Source organism: Rana temporaria, chromosome 3 (genome assembly GCF_905171775.1).
Source record: "Rana temporaria chromosome 3, aRanTem1.1, whole genome shotgun sequence".
NCBI classification, from domain to species: domain Eukaryota; kingdom Metazoa; phylum Chordata; class Amphibia; order Anura; family Ranidae; genus Rana; species Rana temporaria.
Genome location: NC_053491.1, coordinates 134,199,049 through 134,225,860, shown reverse-complemented (window position 1 = coordinate 134,225,860; position 26,812 = coordinate 134,199,049). Strand labels below are relative to the sequence as shown.

Below are 26,812 nucleotides of genomic sequence, written 5' to 3'. Positions count from 1 at the left end.
ATGCACTGTTATCAGAGCCTTCATAAAACAATTAATAGGCTTTGGTGTTATGGTTGGTTAGTGAACTATGATTGTTTTTTTCAAAAGTCCCCCTCCCATGTGTGTAATAACATCTTGTCTTCAATACAATGCAACATTAAAAGTGATTTGACAGTTGAGAATTTTCACATTAGAATCATTGTATCCTAAAGATTTTTGTGAAAAACATAAAGATTACCAAATAGAAAAAAATGGCATCATCAATTTTACAAACTAATTTCCACTTTTTGGAGGTTGGTTATCCTATTACTCACATTTTGATTGAGTCATTGTGTCTTCTAGTTTAGCTTTAATGTAATAAAAGCTGTAGGATGGCAACACCAAGGCAAGACTATGAAAAAAAAATACAGTTAGAAAATTTTGATTTAAAGCAAGTTAGTCCTTCATAATTGTAGCATTAATGGACATAAAATGGGTATTTGAAAACTTTAAAATGTTTTAATTAGGTTACTTTTATTGATTTCTGTTATAACAGCTGACCCTCTCACATGTCTTTCATAAGAAAAATTGTAAGCGACTAAAAGTGCCATACTACCTTTTGTCCAAATGTAAAGAAAATCAGCATACATGTAAAACACATAGCAAACTCTTCAATTCCTTTCCATTTTTAAAGAGACAACCTAAAGTTAGCATTTTGATTAACATGTTTTGTTTCACTGTAGACTTTTTCCAAATATATAATGTTCCTATGTAGGTGCTCCCTTGGCAAATCAAGTTTTTTCTAAAGAAACATTATTGTCTACCACTGTGCAGTTTAAGGTAATGCATTCTATAAAACTATATGATTAATTCAAATATAACAAAGAAATGCTGTTCCTATGGGAATGCAAAAAATATTTGTCATTTCTGAATAATAAATAAAATATAACATTTAGAGTGTAAGAATATACAGGTAGTTTAAGGAACAGTCATAACAGATTTTTTTTAGTTTGGCTTCATTCGCACGTGTGTAAAATCGTATGTAAAATTGTGTGTAAAACCAGTTGATCCAAGGTCTTTACTGCCCTTCAACCAATCATCTTAACCTGGGCATGCAGCTGCTCAGGGCTATATACATGCCATGTCCATGATGATGTGCTAACCAACCGCGGCAAAACTGAAACTGCATGCCGCATGTGGCAGGCATTAATGCCCCCAAGCACGACCAATGCAAGTCAATGTAGTTGTGCTGCAACTACTCAAGAACCGTATGCAATGTACATGATTGCAGCGTGGTAGTGCAGCATTTAAGGGGTTAAATCGAGTGGTGAGAAAATGACCAACATGGATAACCCTTCAAATGGCATTTTGGCAGATATTAGAAAATAAAAGAGCAATTCCCATCTCACAGTCAGTGGGATTCAAATGCTATTTAGCAAACACTGATGTGACAATTTGAATCATTTTTTTCCTTAAATTACGTCTAAGGCCCCGTACACACGACCAGTTTCCTCGGCAGAATTCAGCTTCCGACCGAGTTTCTGGCTGAATTCTGCCGAGGAAACTGGTCGTGTGTACACTTTCGGCCGAGGAAGCCGACGAGGACCTCGGCGAGGAAATAGAGAACATGTTCTCTATTTCCTCGTTGTTCTATGGGAGCTCTCGGCCAGCCGAGCTCCTCGGCGGCTTCAGGGCTGAACTGGCCGAGGAACTCGATGTGTTTGGCACGTTGAGTTCCTCGGCCGTGTGTACGAGGCCTTACTTGTTGTATAATGTTCTATCTCCCTGCTTTATGATCTCCCTGCTTTTACGGTCTGATTGGTGGCTATATGACACTTAAAAATAACTTAAAAATAAGTTTAGTGTCTCAGATTTTCTGAATGCAAGAGACAGCAAGAAACCTGCAGTGGGTGTTTCTGAAATTGTTCTCCTGCAACACCGGAAGGGACCCTCTAATCAACAACTAAAGAGAGTGGGCTTGACTGGAGTACTACAGCAATGTCTGGATAAAAACACTTTCTTATTTTGCACCTCAGGTGGGCAGACCTTCTTTGCAATTGTTAATTTGTACATTACAGCCTTAAAGTATATTTTCACTTTTGCAGCCAAATTGGATTCAAGGATAATTTTACCTTACATGTTCTGCCCATTTTTAGGGTGGAACATGTAACATGTTCCCGATCCTGCAGCCACTTCCTGATCCTCAGATGTCCTGTGAGAGCAGGCCAGGGATCTTCTTCCCATACCTGCTGTCCCTATTTGAAAAGAGGGAGGCTGTGCGCTGTTTTGTGATGAATAAACTACAAGTACTTGTAGTTCCCAATGAAGTACCAGAGCACTGTTGAGCGCTCTATTAGTTCATTGATTATTCCTGTCTTTGTAAAACTGCCTGCTTGTATGATGACAGAAAAAAAAAAGAATCTCCTGCGCTCTGGTGTTTCGCTCTGGTGTTTCGCTAAACACGGGTAGTGTAGTCCAGTCTTTAAGGCAAGGTCTATAGTCTTGCAGGCCTTCTCAGAACAATGGGTGTTCGTATGGCTACAGAGAAAACGAAAGAAAGGAGGGTGCACCAACCTAGTGCATTACTGTAATAAAAATGTTTATTAATTAAAGTAGAATAAAAGCAATGGTCCTACTCACAAAACAAGCATAAGTATACGCTTTTCTGACAAACAAACTGGCTCTCCTGGCCCCTACAGGTGGGACTTGATGACTAGAGGATTGGACGTCCCTCAAACGACTGACGCGTTTCTGGGGCGCACCCCTTTCTTCAGAGCCTAGGTGGTCCGTGGTGCCTCTCTCCCATGCGCTCCCAAATATATATACGTATACATGTGCACAGGGGATCCAAGCTCAGGTGACCACCGAACAGCAGGGATTGAAGGCTGTTCAGTGGTCACCTGAGCTTGGATCCTCTGTGCACATGTGTACATATATATATTTGGGAGCACATGCGAGAGAGGCACCACGGACCACCTAGGCTGCGCCCCAGAAACGCATCAGCCATTTGAGGGACGTCCAATCCTCTCATCATCAAGTCCCACCTGTAGGGGCCAGGAGAGCCAGTTTGTTTGTCAGAAAAGTGTATACTTATGCTTGTTTTGTGAGTAGGACCATTGCTTTTATTCTACTTTAATTAATAAACATTTTTATTACGGTAATGCACTAGGTAGGTGCACCCTCCTTTCTTTTTCTCTGCTTGTATGATGTACATTATTACATTGACATTTTGTAGGCATCCTGCATGGCACCTGCAAATGCTTTCCAGGCTTCAACAAAAAAAAAAACATGCAATTTTGTTTTACCTGCAAAACATGTGCATTTTTTTTAAAGTGAACTTTTAACATCTACTTTATATGTGTTGCATGTTCTCATTCACAAAACTTAAAAAAAAATCAACCAACCTGTTCTGTTCTATTAAAATATTACTAATCCTCTTTGTTTACGAAGGGGTGGACATCTGTGTTTGCCATAATTAAATCTGTCTGCACTGTGTAGGCTGAGCTTTGTTATCAGTTGGAATCTACATTTGAACACTATGGGGTTGATTGACCAAAAAAAATAGACTTGTGCACTTTGCACAAAGTGCAGTTGCACTCTGTAAAAGCAGTTGCTCCAGAGCTTAGCAAATGAGCAGAGGCTCTGCTGACTTTCATCATCCAATCCATCACATCAGCATGAATGGATGCGATCAGCAGGCTGCAGCAATGTCAGATGGACTTATCCCTTTTAACAAGCTTGAGTTTATAATAATCAGCCTAAGCATGTACTGTATTTTTAATATACTGTATGTGATGACCTAATGATGACAGCCTACTACAACTCAAAAAGATATACATAAAACGATACACTGGTATGATAATCGTAGTTATTAAACATACTATACAAATTTTAATTTGGTGTAACATGCAAAGAAACCACAAGATCTTTTCCAATTTGATTCTCAATAGTGATTTATTTGGATAGTTTTTCACTAACTAGGACATGGAATTTAAAAGAAGAGTCTGCCATATAAAAAACAAAGCAGGGAATTACTTTTCACCACAACACTAAATACTATTAAGGTATGTCTCAGACTCGCACAAGCAATTAACTGGAAGACAAAGGTCTGACCTGTAAAATACAGCTCTGGAAGCTTGCAAATTAGAGCTTGATTCAGAAGCTATTGAAAAATGTCAAACTACATCTGTTCTAAGTCAAACGTCTTGTATGTTCCTAGGTTTGTTAAATCTCTTCCTTTCAGTGCACAGGTAGAGACATTTATGTTAACTGAATCAAGGCGCTAAAGGCTGTATTACAGAAACAAACATTTATCTTTGTCACTACCACTACATTTTAATCATGTGTCAAATGATGCCCATCACATCAAAAATCTATCTATCTATCTATCTATCTATCTATCTATCTATCTATCTATCTATCTATCTATCTATCTATCTATCTATCTATCTACCCATAATGTTTAATAAATTGAATGGCTGCAATTTGTAAACACTATATAATTTAGATCCACCAACTCCAAAACACATTAAGGATTAGCTCCAAGGAAATCCTGAAACTATCTGCATGGATAGAGATGGGGCTCAGGTAAGTATTAGGGGGTGCTGGGGAGGCTGCTACACACAGAAGGCTTTTTATCTTAATGCATTACAATAAAAAAAAACCTTCTGCCTTTACAACTCCTTTAATTAAATATTAACAAAAAGTGTTGCTTTATGTTTACTGGAACCTAACTATTCTTTTATTTTTTACTTTACTTTACTTTGTTGTATACATGTCCAGATTACATTTGAGCACTTCATTAGTGGGTTTTTCAATGAGTTGTTTGATAATTTGGTCAGCAAAGCAAGAATCTGAAGAAACATCACTGGTGTGTACCCATTATGCAAAACAAAGATTATAATCTAAAATATATGAAAATAAACTATGCACTAAATCAAGATGTAGAAACCAAAATAAGGAGATTTGTACAATTATATAAGAAAAATATTCAGAAATTAGTACCTGTAGTCTGTTCCATTTACTGGGCCCCATGTATATGTTCTGTTAGCTTTGTCAATATACCTCTAGATGACAGATAAACAATGTCAGATGATTTGCATACACTGTAGACTATGACTATATGCAACCACTTCCTGTCTACATGCTTCTATGCATGTACTTTAGGAAACATTGCATGGCATTTCTGTGGAGCGATTTCCTAATGATGATAACATCATACCCACACAATTTATGCTGGAATAGCCTATTGAATTCTCAATTGGTGTCTTGTGCAGCAGGGTGACAATGCAAGAGCACAATTGCAATTCACAAGTGCAGCAGTAGAAATGTACATTTTTTTTCCAAGCCCCAAACTCACTTTCTTTCCCTTAGTGGCAAGCACAGTACTGCCACACCACATTTAGCCCCAAAGTGCCCACCACTATAATAAATACAGCAGGGAGGAGAAAAGCAAAACTAACACTATTCTTAGCTCTCTTTTTTTTCAAAGAGCATAACAATATTTCTCTGTCACTAGTTGTCAGGCTGTTAATTACAGAGTGCAGAGTAGCCGGCTTTTCTGAGTAAAAGCTGGAGAGCCTCTTTCCAAAATAGGCCTGATAGAACAGAATCCCATAAAACTGCCCAATAGAGAGCATGCTGTAATGTTAACTATTAAGGCACAGAAAAATGTCTGTGACTATGGACACCAGTGGAAATGTTGGGGTTTATTAGCTAAAACTGGAGAGTGCGATATCTGGTGCAGCTATGCATAGAAATCGATCAGCTTCCATTGTCAAAGCTTAATTGAAAAAGCTGAAGTTAGAACAGTGTTTCTCAACTCCAGTCCTCAAGGTGCCCCAACAGGACATGTTTTCAGGCTTTCCATTATTTTGCACAGGTTATTTAATCAGTTCCACTGCCTTAGTAATTACCACGACCGTTTCATCTGAGGGAAATCCTGAAAACATGACATGTTGGTGCGCCCTGAGGACTGGAGTTGAAAAACACTGAGCTAGAAGTTAGTTGGCTACCATGCACAGCTGCACCTGATTTTGCGCACTACAGTTTTAGTAAATCAACCCATTTGTGTCAGTTTGTGTTCAAACACGTGCCAGTAATCTGACAAACACACCATAGCTATGGACAAACGCCCTGTAGGGAGATATGTCCAAGGACTTCACTGGGCGCACAGTGGAAAAGAGATCATATATACCACGAACAATGAGTATCGTTCAAGGCTAATATGAATAAGTGAAAAATCAAAAAGTGAAACAAAAACAACTAACAAGTCCTGTTAAATCTGTGTGGCCACAGATAATGAATTAGCACACAAGTGAATTAGTCCCATGTGTATGTGTAAGGGTGGTTCCTTATGGTACATTCATAGCTCGTGACTGTGTTCAAATATTCCCCTCAGTTGAAAACAGCAAATCTTCACACGGAGAAATAAAAACTCTTCTCATGGACATTCCCTGGTAAGTTAAAGGATAAATACTCTTACCGGCTCCCGTTGACCCACATCTCACCATACGGTGGGTAGGTCTCCAAGGCTTATGTGGGCTCAGATACCCTCCAACCGCACCGATGAAGGAAAGAATCCTGATTCAGATGTTCCGGAAGGAGCTGGAAGCACTGGCCTCAGGAGCGTCCGTGAGATGGTGTGGAGTGAACACTCCAAATTTCAGAGGGAAAAAAGGGAGAAAGAACACCTCCTCATAGTGTAGAAAAATGTAATAAAATCTCTCAAAAATCATAAAAATATTTCACAGCAGGGAGAGAGTCCAAAGCAGTATAAATGTATAAAAATCCCAAAAGATAAAAAGTTCCACGCTGGGATCACCACAGCAGATCAAATCACCACAGCAAATCAAGAGAATCAGAGATCAATAGCGCAGTGGAAATGATTAGAGTCCAGTGTACCCGACAGGTTTCGTCATCACAGACTTCTACTGGGGCATGGAACTGGACTCACTCACTTCCCTGCGCCTATAAATAACCCCCATAATTGCCTACCTGTCATCCGTGCATGCCACGCCATTCCTATCCGGCGTGCGTTCCACAGCCTGTGATTTCCCCTTCCTGCGTTGCACGCAGCGGAAGTGTGACGCTATGGTCAGACGAATCGTAAGGGGTAATCCTACGGACCTCCCCTCCTCCTGTCTCACATGTCTCCCTCTGTCCAATGTGAGGGAGGGTGAGTGGATGGCCCCGCCTAGCACCCGCCGTCCAATCGGAGTTCAGGCCTCAGCACCAATGCTGTCCATCACCGAACTCGTCATCACAGGGGGCGGCGATGACGGAAACGTCGGAATCGTATGACCGCTTCATGCGTGTCATCAACGTGAACCGTAATGACGCTGTGCGTTCCATCATTAGCATCCCAGGATTCATTGGGAAAAAAGGGTTAGCGCAGTAGCATTAACCCTTAGCTGCGGAGCAGGTACATTACATCCTGTGGGAACAGTAACTGGGTACATAGTATCCCATAGATGGAGAGGCCAGGGCTGGCGTGTGCGTGCTCGAATGTAGGTGTGCAACATCCAACAGATAGATTAACAGGTGGATGGATGGATAACATGGGAAAACAGAAAAAATGCTACTATATTATAAATAAAAAGGCACAATCAGACCAAATTTCTAACAAAGAAAATTCTGAAAGAATAATATTGGACTGTTGGTTAAGCTATTAAGATTGATTAATGAATGAGTTCACGTCCCATTCCACGTTAAGGCCGTGGGGCGTGTAACTCTTGAGCTGTTAGATCCAAAACACCTCCAACTTTGACACCCCACGGGTACCGGGTTCCCCCCGCCAGTGGGGCACAAAATGGTCAAAAATTTGGAACGTGGTCCCTTCCACTTTTTTATTATGGTGTTCCAAATAGTGTCTGGGCACCGTGTGTTTCGGATAGCCCTTGAGAATCTTGGCAATATGTTCACCTGCCCTTGTGGAAAAGTTCCGTATGGTGCGACCAACGTACTGTTTTCCACAAGGGCAGGTGAGGAGGTATACCACATACCTCGTGGCACATGTGGAAAATTGTTTTATGGGAAATTCCATCCCAGTGACGGTGGACCTGAAGTTAACAGACTTCTTTTTGATGACATTATATACACATACCTTGCACCTCCTACAGGGGTGATACCCCTTAGAAAGAGGGAAAAAGGTTGGTTTGACAGGGGGGTCAGGAACATTAGGCGCAATCTGGTTTCTCATAGACATGGCACCCCTATAGATCACAGCAGCATTGCTAGGGAGGGTCGGTCCTAGTGTGGGATCGCTCTTCAGTACATTCCAATGTTTCTGAATGATGGACTTGATCTGCCTATGTTGTATCGAGAATGTTGTAAAAAAGGAGTTCTTAAACCTATTTTCTTGTACCGACCTAGTTTTTTCTTTTATCAAAGTTGTTCTGTCCGTATATGAAATTCTTTCTATTTCTTCCTCAATATTGCTCTCAGAGTAACCCTTATCTACAAATCTCATTTTAAGGATGTTTGCTTGATCTCTAAAGTCCCCTAGATTAGAGCAATTGCGCCTAATTCTCAGGATTTGGCTGCGCGGGACTGATTTCAGCCATGACGGATGGTGACAGCTGTCAACTGGGATAAACCCGTTACGGTCGGTCTTTTTAAAATATGTTTTAGTCTGTAATTGGTTGTTCTGCACGAAAATTTCTAGATCCAGGAAATTGATGTTGGTGGTGCTAGCCTCATAGGTGAGACTAATTCCGACTTGGTTCCCATTAAGGTAAGTCATGAATTCATCCAGAGATCCTCGATCTCCTCGCCAGAGGAGGAGGATGTCGTCTATGTATCGCGCCCAGAGAATTATCTCCGGCCGCTCTACAGCATAGACGACATCCTCCTCCCATTTGGCCATAAATATATTGGCCAAACTGGGAGCAAATTTAGCTCCCATTGCAACTCCCTTTTGTTGCAGATAGAAATCGCCAGCATGCCAAAAGTAATTATGGGTCATGGCGAATCTAAGAAGGTCCATATTGAACAGCCTCTGTGCAATGGGAAGTTCTGAAGATCTATTAAGGAAGCAGTCTACCGCTTGAAACCCCAAGTGATGTGCTATACTGGTATACAGGGATGCCACATCTGCAGTGACCAGAATAATGTCATCCGTGTATTCCACTTGATCCGAACCTGGCGATCGTGTGCCGAGTGTCCTTAAGATAAGACGGGATCTTTCTGACTATGGGTTGGAGATGGAAGTCTATGTACTTCCCTAGCCTTGATGTCACAGAATTAATGCCGCTAATGATCGGCCGCCCTGGGGGGCACATGTTATCTTTGTGAATTTTTGGCAGGTAGTACATGACGGGTATACGTGGCACCTTAGGTACTAAATAGCATCTCTCTTTATTGTCAAGTATACCTCTCTGTACGCCTTTTTCCACAAGTTTTTTTAAAGAGGTGGTAAAACGGGTAGTAGGATTAGATGGTAACTTTACATATGTCCGGTGATCACCCAAGATCCTGGCCATTTCTAGATTGTAAGCAGATTTGTCGAGGACCACTATACCCCCCCTTTGTCCGCTGGGCGGACCACAAGGTCCTTCCTCTCACACAGAGATTTTAAGCCATTTTTAATATTGGGATCAGAATAAGACCTTTTGATAGGGAGCTCATCCAAATCTTTCAATACTAAATCTCTGAAAACTTTAATGCTTGATGCCAAAGGGCAAGGCGGGTTAAAGAGTGATGGGTTAGAAAGTCCCGTGTGTCTAACTGTGGAGACCTCTGGAAGCCTAGGTCTCGTAGGGTTAGAAATAAAATATCTCTGGATACTTAACCTTCGTGTGAATTTTTGGACATCGATAAATGTCTGAAACTTATTAAGGCCTTTAGGGGGAACAAATTTCAGGCCTTTATCTAAGACAGACTTTTCTGCATCGGTGAATTCAATCATGCTCAGATTGAAGACCCCAGTGCCTGCTATACTCTTGGCCTTTTTCTTCCGGGCGCGCCGCCCCCCTCTCGACCCCCGTTTTGTTCTCCCCCTTTGGGGTAATTCCCCTGACCCCTGTGAAAATCCCCTGATTGGGTAGATTTAGGTAGGGTCTGGTTGTAATTATAAGGGGGTCTGTCAAAATGGTCATCCTCCCTGTCAGTATATCCATAATAAGGATAAAAACTTGTGGAAAAAGGCGTACAGAGAGGTATACTTGACAATAAAGAGAGATGCTATTTAGTACCTAAGGTGCCACGTATACCCGTCATGTACTACCTGCCAAAAATTCACAAAGATAACATGTGCCCCCCAGGGCGGCCGATCATTAGAGGCATTAATTCTGTGACATCAAGGCTAGGGAAGTACATAGACTTCCATCTCCAACCCATAGTCAGAAAGATCCCGTCTTATCTTAAGGACACTCGGCACACGATCGCCAGGTTGGATGAAGTGGAATACACGGATGACATTATTCTGGTCACTGCAGATGTGGCATCCCTGTATACCAGTATAGCACATCACTTGGGGTTTCAAGCGGTAGACTGCTTCCTTAATAGATCTTCAGAACTTCCCATTGCACAGAGGCTGTTCATTATGGACCTTCTTAGATTCGCCATGACCCATAATTACTTTTGGCATGCTGGCGATTTCTATCTGGATGTGGAGGAGGATGTCGTCTATGCTGTAGAGCGGCCGGAGATAATTCTCTGGGCGCGATACATAGACGACATCCTCCTCCTCTGGCGAGGAGATCGAGGATCTCTGGATGAATTCATGACTTACCTTAATGGGAACCAAGTCGGAATTAGTCTCACCTATGAGGCTAGCACCACCAACATCAATTTCCTGAATTTTTCAGAATTTTCTTTGTTAGAAATTTGGTCTGATTGTGCCTTTTTATTTATAATATAGTAGCATTTTTTCTGTTTTCCCATGTTATCCATCCATCCACCTGTTAATCTATCTGTTGGATGTTGCACACCTACATTCGAGCACGCACACGCCAGCCCTGGCCTCTCCATCTATGGGATACTATGTACCCAGTTACTGTTCCCACAGGATGTAATGTACCTGCTCCGCAGCTAAGGGTTAATGCTACTGCGCTAACCCTTTTTTCCCCAATGAATCCTGGGATGCTAATGATGGAACGCACGGCGTCATTACGGTTCACGTTGATGACACGCATGAAGCGGTCATACGATTCCGACGTTTCCGTCATCGCCGCCCCCTGTGATGACGAGTTCGGTGATGGACAGCATTGGTGCTGAGGCCTGAACTCCGATTGGACGGCGGGTGCTAGGCGGGGCCATCCACTGATAATTCTCTGGGCGCGATACATAGACGACATCCTCCTCCTCTGGCGAGGAGATCGAGGATCTCTGGATGAATTCATGACTTACCTTAATGGGAACCAAGTCGGAATTAGTCTCACCTATGAGGCTAGCACCACCAACATCAATTTCCTGGATCTAGAAATTTTCGTGCAGAACAACCAATTACAGACTAAAACATACTTTAAAAAGACCGACCGTAACAGGTTTATCCCGGTTGACAGCTGTCACCATCCGTCATGGCTGAAATCAGTCCTGCGCAGCCAAATCCTGAGAATTAGGCGCAATTGCTCTAATCTAGGGGACTTTAGAGATCAAGCAAACATCCTTAAAAGGAGATTTGTAGATAAGGGTTACTCTGAGAGCAATATTGAGGAAGAAATAGAAAGAATTTCATATACGGACAGAACAACTTTGATAAAAGAAAAAACTAGGTCGGTACAAGAAAATAGGTTTAAGAACTCCTTTTTTACAACATTCTCGATACAACATAGGCAGATCAAGTCCATCATTCAGAAACATTGGAATGTACTGAAGAGCGATCCCACACTAGGACCGACCCTCCCTAGCAATGCTGCTGTGATCTATAGGGGTGCCATGTCTATGAGAAACCAGATTGCGCCTAATGTTCCTGACCCCCCTGTCAAACCAACCTTTTTCCCTCTTTCTAAGGGGTATCACCCCTGTAGGAGGTGCAAGGTATGTGTATATAATGTCATCAAAAAGAAGTCTGTTAACTTCAGGTCCACCGTCACTGGGATGGGATTTCCCATAAAACAATTTTCCACATGTGCCACGAGGTATGTGGTATACCTCCTCACCTGCCCTTGTGGAAAACAGTACGTTGGTCGCACCATACAGAACTTTTCCACAAGGGCAGGTGATCATATTGCCAAGATTCTCAAGGGCTATCTGAAACACACGGTGCCCAGACACTATTTGGAACACCATAATAAAAAAGTGGAAGGGACCACGTTCCAAATTATTGACCATTTTGTGCCCCACTGGCGGGGGGAACCCGGTACCCGTGGGGTGTCAAAGTTGGAGGTGTTTTGGATCTATCAGCTCAAGAGTTACACGCCCCACGGCCTTAACGTGGAATGGGACGTGAACTCATTCATTAATCAATCTTAATAGCTTAACCAACAGTCCAATATTATTCTTTCAGAATTTTCTTTGTTAGAAATTTGGTCTGATTGTGCCTTTTTATTTATAATATAGTAGCATTTTTTCTGTTTTCCCATGTTATCCATCCATCCACCTGTTAATCTATCTGTTGGATGTTGCACACCTACATTCGAGCACGCACACGCCAGCCCTGGCCTCTCCATCTATGGGATACTATGTACCCAGTTACTGTTCCCACAGGATGTAATGTACCTGCTCCGAAGCTAAGGGTTAATGCTACTGCGCTAACCCTTTTTTCCCAATGAATCCTGGGATGCTAATGATGGAACGCACGGCGTCATTACGGTTCACGTTGATGACACGCATGAAGCGGTCATACGATTCCGACATTTCCGTCATCGCCGCCCCCTGTGATGACGAGTTCGGTGATGGACAGCATTGGTGCTGAGGCCTGAACTCCGATTGGACGGCGGGTGCTAGGCGGGGCCATCCACTCACCCTCCCTCACATTGGACAGAGGGAGACATGTGAGACAGGAGGAGGGGAGGTCCGTAGGATTACCCCTTACGATTCGTCTGACCATAGCGTCACACTTCCGCTGCGTGCAACGCAGGAAGGGGAAATCACAGGCTGTGGAACGCACGCCGGATGGGAATGGCGTGGCATGCACGGATGACAGGTAGGCAATTATGGGGGTTATTTATAGGCGCAGGGAAGTGAGTGAGTCCAGTTCCATGCCCCAGTAGAAGTCTGTGATGACGAAACCGGTCGGGTACACTGGACTCTAATCATTTCCACTGCGCTATTGATCTCTGATTCTCTTGATTTGCTGTGGTGATTTGATCTGCTGTGGTGATCCCAGCGTGGAACTTTTTATCTTTTGGGATTTTTATACATTTATACTGCTTTGGACTCTCTCCCTGCTGTGAAATATTTTTATGATTTTTGAGAGATTTTATTAAATTTTTCTACACTATGAGGAGGTGTTCTTTCTCCCTTTTTTCCCTCTGAAATTTGGAGTGTTCACTCCACACCATCTCACGGACGCTCCTGAGGCCAGTGCTTCCAGCTCCTTCCGGAACATCTGAATCAGGATTCTTTCCTTCATCGGTGCGGTTGGAGGGTATCTGAGCCCACATAAGCCTTGGAGACCTACCCACCGTATGGTGAGATGTGGGTCAACGGGAGCCGGTAAGAGTATTTATCCTTTAACTTACCAGGGAATGTCCATGAGAAGAGTTTTTATTTCTCCGTGTGAAGATTTGCTGTTTTCAACTGAGGGGAATATTTGAACACAGTCACGAGCTATGAATGTACCATAAGGAACCACCCTTACACATACACATGGGACTAATTCACTTGTGTGCTAATTCATTATCTGTGGCCACACAGATTTAACAGGACTTGTTAGTTGTTTTTGTTTCACTTTTTGATTTTTCACTTATTCATATTAGCCTTGAACGATACTCATTGTTCGTGGTATATATGATCTCTTTTCCACTGTGCGCCCAGTGAAGTCCTTGGACATATCTCCCTACAGGGCGTTTGTCCATTTGGGGCCACTTTGTGGATTGCTCTTTCACATAGGTTGGCGCTACATTTTTTATTTTCAGTTTTATACACAATTATCCATTGGTATGTTGGCTGCCTACCACCACTGATCTACTTTTTCACTTTAATTTTTGAATAGCGCAATATTATTTTATATATTACACCATAGCTATGGGCATGGATCAATTTACCATAAAGATAGTGATTTAGTCTGTTCATGGACAATGGCTTGCAGGAATCTTATTGTACACCATGCTCATGTTGCAAACATAAACCTTTTTTGAGAATTGGGTCCCTGAGGAGCTGGGAGACCGTAAGGGAACATGTGGGAGCATTTACTGGAGAAGGTAACTTTCCTGCACCTTGCTTTGCACATAAGCATTCCAGATGCCTATGCGAATAAAATGTAGCGCCCAACAAATAAAGAAAAGAACCCTAAAAAAGGATCTCTAAAATACCAAAAAGAGAAGAAAAAACAATCCAGTGTTGGATAATCTTTCCATCAGCTTTGGAATATGTGTAAAGTGTACAACCATGTGAGGTAAATGTTTAGACATGTATGTAATAATGGGTAAATAACTATACCAAGTGCTTAGTGTGGGCACCTGGTCATATTATTTAATCCAATGTTCTGGGACTCAGAGCCCTTCCTGTAAAAAGGCCACTAATACAAATGTCCCAAAAGGGTGCACACTAGTGATAACAATTGAGTGATGAGTGAATGCATCAGCTGTTCCTCAACAAGTCTATGAGTGGATAGAGGAATCAGTTCCTATTCACCAGATCGATAATGTATTAACATATACAGTCCTGAGCTTACATAACACTCGTGCAACTTACTTAAAATTCAGAATATTGCAATTCCTTAACCCAAAATAAAAGCAATAATGGTGTAAATTCAAACATTAATAATGGACGAAGTCCTGCAAAATAAGTCCCGTGTTGACAAATCAAAAGTGCCTATGAGACTGGCACACACACAACAAGTCCTTGTGAGGGATGTGAAGTAGGTGTATCTAAAAATTCTTCCAATTGTGCACCCTTTTGGGACATTTGTATTAGTGGCCTTTTTACAGGAAGGGCTCTGAGTCCCAGAACATTGGATTAAATAATATGACCAGGTGCCCACACTAAGCACTTGGTATAGTTATTTACCCATTATTACATACATGTCTAAATATTTACCTCACATGGTTGTACACTTTACACATATTCCAAAGCTGATGGAAAGATTATCCAACACTGGATTGTTTTTTCTTCTCTTTTTGGTATTTTAGAGATCCTTTTTTAGGGTTATTTTCTTTATTTGTTGGGCGCTACATTTTATTCACATATCCTTCACAAAGCATCCTTTTGTTATGTTGGCAGCCTAGATTCACGTCACTAATTTTGTTTGCGCAATATTATATATACTTATAGTCATTCCAGATGCCTACACCAACATCTTAGGAACCCGCTATTGAAACATCCCACTCAGCATATAACGACTGGTATCTACATAATGAGGGGTCACATGCTTACTGGCCTTCCAGTCCTGGACAAGGCTGCTGTACTGTATGCCTGAAATACTGGACTAGTGTTTTTAAGGAAAGCGAACAAATGCTTAAAAAAAAAGAGAAAACACCAGTGGACAAGTCTGGCATGGGAATTATACATAGAAAATCCGGCTGCTAATAAACCCGCTCCACTGCATATTAATTAACTCACGACCAGTGAAATTGTTTGGACGTGCACCTTTTCTAATAAGGAACATCACACATCTCCAACACAATTTTGAAGTTACTCCATTTCAGAATTGCCAAAAGCTACTATGGACACTTCATTACCTAAATTCTACAATACAAAATTCTCACCTCATCTTGGGATTTAACTAGTGTTTGAAAAGTGCGTTCCCCAATCTCGCCATCTATCATTTTTGTACGAATCTGGGGGAAAAAATATGTTGACAGATGCAAAAAAAAAATGCTACATCAGTTCTTAGATTTCATGTTACGAGTATGCTATGAAAATGGAGATACTAATAACATTCACATTATTATGAAAAAACAGAGTCCATGCTTGGGTCACATGAGCCATAATAAAACAAGTAATAAAACCTTGCCACATAAGTGATTACAGCTGTTTTTGTTTTCAAATTTTGTTTTAATTGAAAAACGCTTTTTTGAATTTTCAACTAAAGACAAAAGTCAATACAATGAGTGACAAAAAATGAAGTGACAAATATATCAGAGGGAAGAGTGTTTTGTCATCCCAGAGGTATCTTGAACAGTTTGAGTTACATATTTTGATTATCTTAAAGTTCCAAGTCAGTAGAGTATGGAAGGGGGGGGGTGGGCATGTTGAGTTTAATTATCCCCCTTCCCCCAGGCTCTCTGAGTGAGATCTGTCCAGTGGACATGTATGGTACAGGCTGTGTGAGGTGACAATCTCTGCTATTGATAGTCTGGGTATTAATTTAAGTAGGGGTATGTAAAAAGGAAGGAGAAATAGGTTATTTGGTAGGGTACACATAGGAGGGTGTGAAATGTAGTGGGGATTTCTGGTGTTGAAGGCAGCTTATTGGGATGTTAGGGATAGCGGGTAAGAAGGGGAGCATGGAGTGGGAGATTCTCTGGAAAGGGAATGTGTGAAATGTGGGATGGGGTTGGTCAGGGTGAGGTGGGGTATATGTTGGGGGCTGTGTCCCACACCACGGTGTCCCAGAAATGTATGTTTGTGGATATTTACACAGGGGTTGAGTGGCGGATTATAGCTATTTTTATGTAATTTACTTATGTAGAAAAGACTTTCTTAGGACTAGTCCTAGTCAGCTCAGTAGATTTCTGGATGTGTTTCTAAATGCTAGAATATGACAAGCTATTAGTATTTAAAAGTAATAACACTATAGATTGTTGATCAAGGAAATATTAGATATGAAAATCATGGAGAATTTTTTGATATGCTTGACAATTAGGACCATCATTTTTAAAGGAGAAGTAGGGCCAAAACCGTTTTTGGCCATACTTCTGCTGTGGGTCACAGAAGTGCACGTTATTCTGAAGTCCTGTGACCCATATTCAGCCGACAGCAGGCTAAAGTCTGCTGATATCACTCAGTCGGTCTAGGCCCTGGAGAGATCCTGACTTTAGTGTCAGGATACATCTAGATACCTAGACCGGCAGCTGGCTCAGCCTCTCAGTGGGCTCTTAAGAGCCTGAGCCAGCTGCACCTGCCCCTTCCATAGCCTGGTGCTCCAGTAAGTGCTGGAGGGGCAGAGCAGAGAGCCAGTGACTGACGGTCACCAACTCTCTGCTCATTGAAGACCAAGAGCCATCCTAACTGGTCCGACATAAGTCGGTCGGACTTTGAAAAAGGTTCCTGCACTACTTTGGCCTGACTTTAGTCCTACTTCAGCCCACTGAATACCACTGAAGTCAGATCAAAGTAGGATCCTTGTCCCAACCATCCGACTTGTGACAAATGACATGGTGATTACAGCAGCAGTAAAAGGAATGTATGTCACACTGGGATTGTTTTGATTGGTCAAAGGACAAGTCAGACAATCCCAAAGTCGGAGCAAAATCTTATCCTGTTGATTCAAGTCGGATGGAAGTAGAACCAAATTAGGACCGATGTTGCAGGGCAAAGTAGGATGACCATGGTACAACAGTCGTGTCATACCAGTGTGAACCCGGCCTTAAGCTCAAACCTGAAATAGTAGAGTTATTTTCATGGCTGTGCAGTGTGGCAGATGTCTGTAAATTACAAAACTGGCTGTATGAAATTGTAATCCTTTTGCAAGCAAAAATGTTCACATTTTATGGTGTGCTTAGCTGTTCAACCAAAGTTCAACTTTGATTTGGAGAGAGAAAAAACATTGAGCAATGTACTTTTCTAAAAATCTTTAGGAAGATAGATTGGGGAAAATGCAGCTTTACCTCCACTTTGTGTTCATTTTCCAGCTCTGCATCCAAGAAATCAAGTGTAACTGGTTCCTGTGATTTTGGATTCTGTAGCAAACAAACAAATGATAACTTAACACCTTTGCAGTAAAAACAGCTACTGATTACTAACCAAATGGCCTAAACTATTTGAAGCCAGAAAAAACTTACCGCTTTGGATTTGTTGCGCTATGAAACAATAACCATTTAACATACATTTGTATTATTCGTGTATCAAACTACACTACTGTATTAGGCTATATCTAGAAGCTAAATTGTATACTATGTTCACTAAATATCTTGCAGTTACAGAGCAAAGCTAAGTACAATATTTAACAGTTAACATTTATTTTTCTTTGAGGGTGTATTCTATATAATCCATCTTCTGGGATTATTCTGGTCAGTTAACTCATGGTTATTTTAACCCACTATCCACATCACATGAAATCATCATCCAATACCTGTTTGTCTTCTTTACCCAACTGGAGCCTTCAGTCATGTTTTTTCTCACCTCCTATCATACATGCTTTCCACATCTTCCACTAATCCCTGAAAACCACCTTTATACAGTATCTTCTGTTATCTCAGTCCTCACGATCCTCCTCCTTTTGCATTATCCCATATACTATATTTTAAATTTATTTATGAGACTTTTTACTCAACACACGCTATTGTTATTTTCTTTTATCGACTCCATATCCATATTTTTTTATCCTAACATACAACCTTTCATTACCACAATTACCACACTATAAATTAATGTTAATTTTGTGTTCTCTGGTAATATTATTTTCTAAATCTACCAGTGTCTTTTAAGGTGTCACATAAAACCTGCAAATGGAAGGAAGTTATGAAATTCATTGGCACTACAACAACAGTTTTACTGATTGATAATTTTGCTAAGTTACCCTAATAGGTAGTAGCCATAGCAAATTCTATCTACAGTATACACAGTATGCCAAAAAAAACATAACTTTATGACCACTTAAAGGTTAAGTGAATAACATTGATTTTCTTGTCCCATACACCTGAAAGTGGGTAGGATATGTTAGACAGCAATTGAACATGCTGTCTCTTAAGTTGATGTGTTAAAAGCAGAAAAAATGGGCATCATGGTTTGTTGTGTTTGTGGCTGCATAGCTGCAGACCAGTCAGGGTGCCCATGCTGAACTGTGTCCCCAGCCAAAAGCACCTACAAGGCACACATGCGCATCAGAACTGGACCATGGCGCAATGAAAGAAGTTGGCCTGGTCTGATGAATCGGGATTTCTTTACATCATATGGATGGTCAGGTATGTGAGCATCTATTAGCTGGAGAAGACATGGTACCGGGATTCACTATGAGAAGAAGACAAGCTAGCGGTGGCAGTGTGGTCCAAAATTTGGGTCCTGCCATTCATATGGATGTTACTTTGACACATACCACCTACCTAAACATTATTGCTGATCAAGTACACCGCTTCATGGGAACTGTATTCCCTGATGGCATAATTCTTTTTATATCTATTCAAAAATGTTTTGCCTTTCATTTCTGTTTTAAACTGAATGGGTTGTTTTACAAGGTGATCGTTTACAATCACTTTAAGTAACTTGGCCTTCATTTTGAGTTATGCTCCCAGGGGTTAAGTAAGAAATACTGAACACGACATATAAGATTTACCTATATAGAGACATAATGATGCTTATTTACTAGAGCTGGAGAGTGCAAAGTCAGGCTCACCAATCAGCTGCTAACCTCAGCTTGTTCAATTAAACTTTGGCAATAAAACCTGAAAGCTGGTTGGGTTCTATACAGAACTGAGCCTGATTTTGTACTCTTCAGCCTTAGTAAATAACCCCCAATGAGAGAATTTATAGTGTCATACAGCAAAGGCCCCTTAGACCCCTTTCACACTGCAGCGCCAATAAACAGCGCTTAAGCGCCGGTCATTCTTGCGGTGCTTAAGTGGCGTTTTAGCAGCACTTTTCGGGCACTAGCGGGGTGACAACAAGTCCAGTTTTGAGGTGCTTTCAAAACACTTTTGAGGTGCTTTGGAAGCACTGCACATTCATTTCAATGGACAGGGGTGTTTTGGGAGTACTATTTATAGCGCTCCCAAGGCACCCTAATGACGTTGCTTGCAGGACATTTTCTAACGCCCCGCAAGCGCACTGCATGAGTGTGAAAGCACCGATTACAATGAATGGGAGACAGTTTTCAGGTGTTTTTTAGAGGCTATTTTTAAAGCTAAACTGCCTTAAAACTGCCTCAGTGTGAAATATATATTGTAAAATGCACTGATTTTACACAGTGATAAAATTTTTGCCATAGTCTACTATGTTTTCCTATGGAAATACATTCACACAAAACAATATAGATGGTTTCTCATGCACATGAAAAAACAGGAAACAGACTAATTCATTTCTAAATCATATTAAACTGTGCACTCGTATATCTAACTTTGTAAAAAGATATATTTTGTAATCTCAAACCCAACAAGGAACAGCAGGTTAACATTATTTTGATGTCAATAATTTATGTTTATATATGTGTTGATGATCACATCATAGTATAAAAGAAAAAACATTTATGAGCTCTGCTTGCCTGCCATCTTTTTATCGTAAATTACTTTTCATAAGGACTGTGAAAAATATACCCATTTAAGATTTGCAAAGAAATGGCTTGTGCACACTGTTTATAAAATACATAGATAGTTTAGTAGTACTTAGCGGAGATATACAGAGATGCTTTCTTAGCATAGTCAAAGTTTAAACTTAGTAAACAGGGATATTTGATAAGTACAGCTGTTTAATTTCTGATTTACTCTTACGTAAATCAAGGCAAAAAATCTAGAAAGTTACAGCATTTTCTTTTTTTTGGAACATGTCTAAGATTGCTTACAATCTTACATCTTAACAAAAAAATACATTGCTATAAAGAACAAAGGTGTCAGTACAAATACTGACAGTCTGCAGACTGATGACATCTAAAATGTTATAAATAATGTTGAAGGTGCTGATGGTCAGAAAAGCGTCAACACAACTGACTATTTCAGACCAAATGTGACTTAGAAAAACCTGCAGTTCATTTTGTAAAATAACTCTATCTTTCTTGTATTAGGTGTTTGTATTATTTGGCTTATTGACCAATATAATGTCATTCTAGCTTATACACCTTCTTCTAAATAAGAAAGAAACACTTAAAAATATTACTAGTTTCAGATTTCGGATCCTCTTCTGTATGATGTATGGATAGGTAAACATAAATAAACCAACCAGAACATAATATATAATGAAACAAAATAATCAATGCAAAATAAGGCAGATTCTTACATGCAATGGATAATGAATAGCAGGCCCAGACCAAAGAAGCATGCATGAAAAGCAATGCCAATGCAGAACAGAAATGTCCCATTCCAACCAAAAAGAATAAAAAAGAAAGATACAATAAGAATACATACATACTTCAGCTTGTTCTTAGTCATGCAATAACAAACAGAAATTCACTATTTGAAACTTAAAATCTTAAAAACTTAAAATCTAGATAAACAACACAATATTCAAACAGTATGAACAGGTTGACAAATAAGGCAAAAAACAAATATAAAATAAAATAAGGTAAGGAAAAACACAGAAACACAAAAAATTACTTAAAGCTTTTATACTTAAAGTGTAACTAAAGGCAAAACTTTTTTTTTTGGTTTTGGATAGAGTGGAGAGGGATTAGAACACTTGGCAGTTTGTATTGCGGTCTATGCCCGCATTAAGGAGATTCACCATCTCTTCTTTTCTGTTTACCATTATTATTGAAAGTGAAAGTAGAAGAAATTCCCAAATTTTGTTTTTTTTCTCAGAAAAATAATAGAGAGCAATTATTCTAATGGGAACACTAGTTTTTGTGACCTGGGGTCCTCAAGGAATCCCTTTAATTTGCAGGGATTTCCTCTCACTTCCTGTTTGGCTATGGGACAGGTCTTGAAGGGAAATCTCTACAATGGGACACAGGTGGTTAAAACAAATCTGACAGGGGTTATAACCCTCCCTTGCTCTATCCAAAAATAAAATAAAAAACATTGCCTATAGGTATACTTTAATGCAGTGATTAACATGCAATAAAGGTGAAGAACAAAAAAATAAAAAAGTATATAAATAGACAAACTGGTAGATATGATAAGTGATTTCTTTTTTAACATTAATGAAATTGATCAATATTACCTGGCATGGTGCATTTTTACCTTAGGACGAAATATGTGTGTATGTGTGTATATACAGTATATACAGAGTATATATATATATATATATATATATATATATATATATATATATATATATATATATATATATATATATATATATATATATATATATATATATATATTTTTTTTTTTTAAAGCAATCAAAGTTGGAATAATACAAACTGTACATTTACACTTCACTAAAATGTTGTATCACTTATTTTTCAACACTTATTGTTACAATAAGAAGAATATTATACAGAACCAGTTTCTGCAATATTCTCGGACAAAAAAAAAGTTATTCAAATTTATACTAAATTTCCAAAGTGTCTCCTGTGATTATGTTGATTATAACCTTATTAGTGCACTTACAACAACTCAAATGAGTACTGTCAATGATCCCTTTTTTATTTGCATTAAATGTTCAGGACAAGCCTTTGGGGTGTACTACCTTCTTCTTTCAAGAATTTTATTGGGTTTTACAAAGAAATAAAACAATACAGCGAGGTTTGAAGAGTCACATACACAAATTACAATGGTACATAGGAACAAAACTTAGAACGAGTAACTTGAAGCTACCTGAATTCTGCTTCTCACAATAGTCAGCATAAAAACGTGGGAACTAGGAAAGAACAAACTTTCTGAGCAAAACCTAGTGAACGTTAGGTAGGAAGCTAAGTATAGTAGAAACACTGGCCAGGGACCTGACCAGCGTTTTACTTTCCACTGTAAATTTGTTTAAACTAGCACAGTAAAAGCAATTAACTCTCCCTACTCAGATTGTCAGCTTTCCTTAAACTTCTACAGCACACACTGATAAATGCTGGAAAGCCACCATTTTATAGCACATACTTAAACCTCCATTATTGTCCATTCTAACCCTTCTGACCATGGTTACAAGGTCAGATGAAGCAATATAAGTCCTTTAAACCTTATGGAATTTCTACATCAATGTGCTGGAACTGCATTGCCCCCCCCCCCCCCCCCACACACACACGGATTTGCTGTATACCCACCATGTTGCAGATCTGAACCTTATCCCTACTCCAGACCTGGAAGAAGACTGGAAGAAGTAAAGAATGCACATCACAGTGCTAGTGGGGGGAACTTCAGGTAGTGAGTCTGCCATAATGTGCAACAATGCAATGCATACTTCGTTATTATGGAAAGAGCTCAAATGACAAGTTCTGCCTTAATCTTATAAAAAATATATATATAAAAAAAACAGAGATTTGTTTGAGTATAACCACTCAATGTAGTAATACAGAGCAGTCTCTCAGAACACAATAGCAGGACCTTCATCCCACTGTTTAAAATTATTGGTGAAGAATTCTGTAATTTCCACTATAATTGCTCTTATAAAACTAAAGCTATAATTTAATTTACAAATAAAAATTGAAAAGAAAATGATTCAGAGGTCTAACTTTTGTTGTTTTCTATGAACAGTACTGTCTCTCGAGATTGGATATACCTCACAGAGCCCATGTAAAGGGCTCTGTGAGGGCCTATGGCTGTTGCTAAAACTTGGGTTCAAGAAGTTAAAATAATTTATAGCAAATCCAGAATGATGTATAATATGCAGTGAACTGCCATTAGTACCAACACCTTCCAAAAATACTTTTTACCTAGACGCTATGCTGATTCAATGTCCTCAGTACTTTGAGTCACTGACTCAGAACATTCATGTAGATCAGCAGTGTTTACTTAACTTGTCACTTCTTACATATTAGGTCCAGATCTTCTTGGATCATAACCAAGTTTTGAACACAATATGATAATTTTGCTGTGTTTATTATTAAATTAACCCTTATATTTCAGTGAAACACCCACACCATGTCATGGACTCTCACACACAATAATAATTTGATGAACTGCTAGTCATGTTTTTCAATGCTTATTCATCATTGCCTTCTGGGAAAATCACTCAAACAGGCCTGTGTGCACCTAATAGATCATTCTAAATATATTCTGATTACTAAGAACTGGGTGAAAGCAACATTTTGTTGGTATAGTCAAACAAAACAGATTGTGCCATAAATGCAAAGCTTATCAGCCAGAACTTACACCACTGTAGCAAAACAAACTGCATTTGGTCACACATACCAGCATTTACAGTTGATTTAGAGTTGATTGCACAGTTTTTGTGCAACTTTTTTTCAAATATAGAGCAAAATGTCTTCATTTATCTATTTTAAAATAATTGTGCAGAACAATTTTTTTTTCCTTCCTGTAACATCCAACTCTAAACAAGGTGCCGTTGTGATAGCTGCACAATCTGTGCTACCAAAAACATTTGGGTACGCACTTTATAAGCTTGCTGGTATAAAGCCACAGCCGTCTTAGCAGTGAACCAAAACCTGATTTTGGCCAATGTTATTAAAGCATCCCCATTTAACAGTAAGTCATTTTCATGTGTATAAATTAAATAAGCTCACTTGTTAGTTGTTTGCAGCTGGCCATTCAAGTTTAAAACCAGCTCATTTCCATTTCCCATTACCTGAAAACCAGGCCTCCTTTTCCTCAAATTAACCATGGGAATACCTAAACCTATAGGCTGAAGTTTCAAAGATAGTTTATGTTTACACTTATGACATGTTTAACCTTATGACATGTTATTCACAAGTGTTAAATTGATGGTCTCTATATATTAGTACATAAGAAAAACAGTTGTGCAGCATTTTTTCAAAGACTGTATAACAACATTTCATATAAAACCTAGGACCACAGAAGCAATGTTTTGGTTTTCCTAAAATACAATATTTTTGAGTAGCACTAACACTCAGAAGGACAGCATCCTCAAAAATCTGAACAATGTTGTGGTTACTGTGGTTTTACTAAATGTACTGAGATACTTTTGGGCTATACCAGTGCACAATATTCTAAAGGGCAAAACAATTCTACAGTAATTTTAGAGTTGACCCCCTACTACCTAACACACTGGCAAAAGTCAATTTCAGGCTTAAAGTGTTACTAAATCCACAAAATAAATGCTGTATTACATGCTGTTCATACTCACTGGGAGTTTAGTTTTCTGTATTCTACCTGGTTGATCCTGCTGCTCTCTATCTCCACCTTCTGTCCAAGTCCCTAATTCAGCTGGGGATTTTGCAGATGTGGTGGCAACTCTGCACACGCTCAGTTTTCAGTGAGTTTCTATGCTGAGCATTTCCTCCCTATAACATATGAGCAGCCCATGTGACTATAGAGTCACACATGTGGGCATATACACAGTGAAAAATGATAGCCCACTCCCTCCCTCCTCCTCCTCCATGCCCACTAACCAGCTAAAAACAATGGGGGCGAGATGTTACATGTGGATTAATGAAGGCGTTTCCTCCCTCTTATTCTAAGACACAGGCTGGAGGGGCGTGACACAGCAGTGGCTTAGTATAATTTGTTATCTTATTTTAAATATTATCAAAAAGATAACTTCAGAACTGTTGCAGTCAATGGGGTAGATTCAGGTACAGCTGCGTGCTCCTTACGGAGGCGCAGTGTACCCTTTTTACCCTGCGCCTACGCAAATTATTTGCGCTACGCTTCATTCATGAAGCAGTAGCCACGTAATTTGCGTGGGCGCTCTTCAAAAATGCCCTGCGTAAGGGCGCCTAATGTAAATGATCCCGTAGGGGGCGGGAATCATTTAAATTAGGCGCGTTCCCGCGCCGAGCATTGAGCGCATGCTCCATCGGGAAACTTTCCCGATGTGCATTGCGGTAAATGACGGACGTCATTTGCTTCAAAGTGAACGTGAATGGTGTCCAGCGCCATTCACGACTCACTTACGCAAACTACGTAAATTTCAAACCTCGCGACGCGAGAACGACGGGTATCCTTAGCATTGGCTGCCCCTGCTTTTAGCATGTGCAGCCTTACGCGAAACCCGACGTATGCAAACGACGTAAACTGCGTACGCAGGGCTCGCGTAACGTTGTGAATCGGCGTTAGTATGCAATTTGCATACTATACGCTGACCACAACGGGAACGCCACCTAGCGGCCAACTTAAGAATGCAGTTCAAGATATGAGGGCATAAGAGCCTTATGCCACGCATATCTTAGGCTGCAGTCGACGTAACGAGCTCTCTGAATCAGGAGAACTCGTTACGCCGGGGCAAGTAAGCAATTGCGCTGCGTAACTATGGTTACGCAGGCGCAATTGCTTTTTGAATCTGGGCCACTGTTGGCAACAATGGCCCACAACCTGTGCCTCTTAAATCCCATATATCTTCCAGAATATTTAATTGGTATATGATTTGATATTCAGTGTTAACACAACATCAGCTTATTCACCAACATTCACTTTGCAAATTAGATTATATAAACAAAGTGAGCAGACTGTACTCAATTAGTAATCAATGTCATTGTATGCATATAATTAAGATAGAACTGTATGTATGAAGCAGTGATAGGATAAATTGTACATGTTTTCATGAAAGAGACCCTGTCTAGTGTCTACCACCATGCATATACTTATCTCTGATGGCCACCTTTTCTTCATTCCAGTGCTCAATAAAACTATACATTTAAGCTGACTGGTTTATTTGTTTAAACAAATGTCAGAAACTGCAAAGCTGCATTACCTAGCAAGAAATCCTGAAATACTTCACATAGGATATACTGTGTATGCATGTGACCCTAACAGCTAGCTACATAATCTTTACCACATGTTCCTGTTCACGGGAAAATATATATTTTTTAATTTGTTGAAATTCCATAAGTAATATAAACATGCAAAAGATTTGATTTACTTAAGTGACA

The 26,812-nt window shown here is 39.9% G+C and overlaps 1 protein-coding gene across 8 annotated transcripts in view; it reads right to left on the bottom strand.

The window, feature by feature from the left end:
• Positions 1–26,812, bottom strand: part of CACNA2D1 (calcium voltage-gated channel auxiliary subunit alpha2delta 1) — an 856,738-nt gene that overhangs the window by 97,465 nt on the left and 732,461 nt on the right. For 3 of the 8 annotated variants that reach the window (XM_040343442.1, XM_040343444.1, XM_040343445.1), the window contains 5 exons: positions 24,550–24,606; positions 17,835–17,906; positions 15,771–15,842; positions 4,963–5,024; positions 294–370 (listed from right to left, as the gene is read on the bottom strand). In XM_040343442.1, coding sequence (XP_040199376.1) covers positions 294–370; positions 4,963–5,024; positions 15,771–15,842; positions 17,835–17,906; positions 24,550–24,606 — 340 coding nt within the window. The remainder of the gene's footprint in view (positions 1–293; positions 371–4,962; positions 5,025–15,770; positions 15,843–17,834; positions 17,907–24,549; positions 24,607–26,812) is intronic. The other 5 variants (XM_040343446.1, XM_040343448.1, XM_040343447.1 and 2 more) reach the window with 3 other exon arrangements.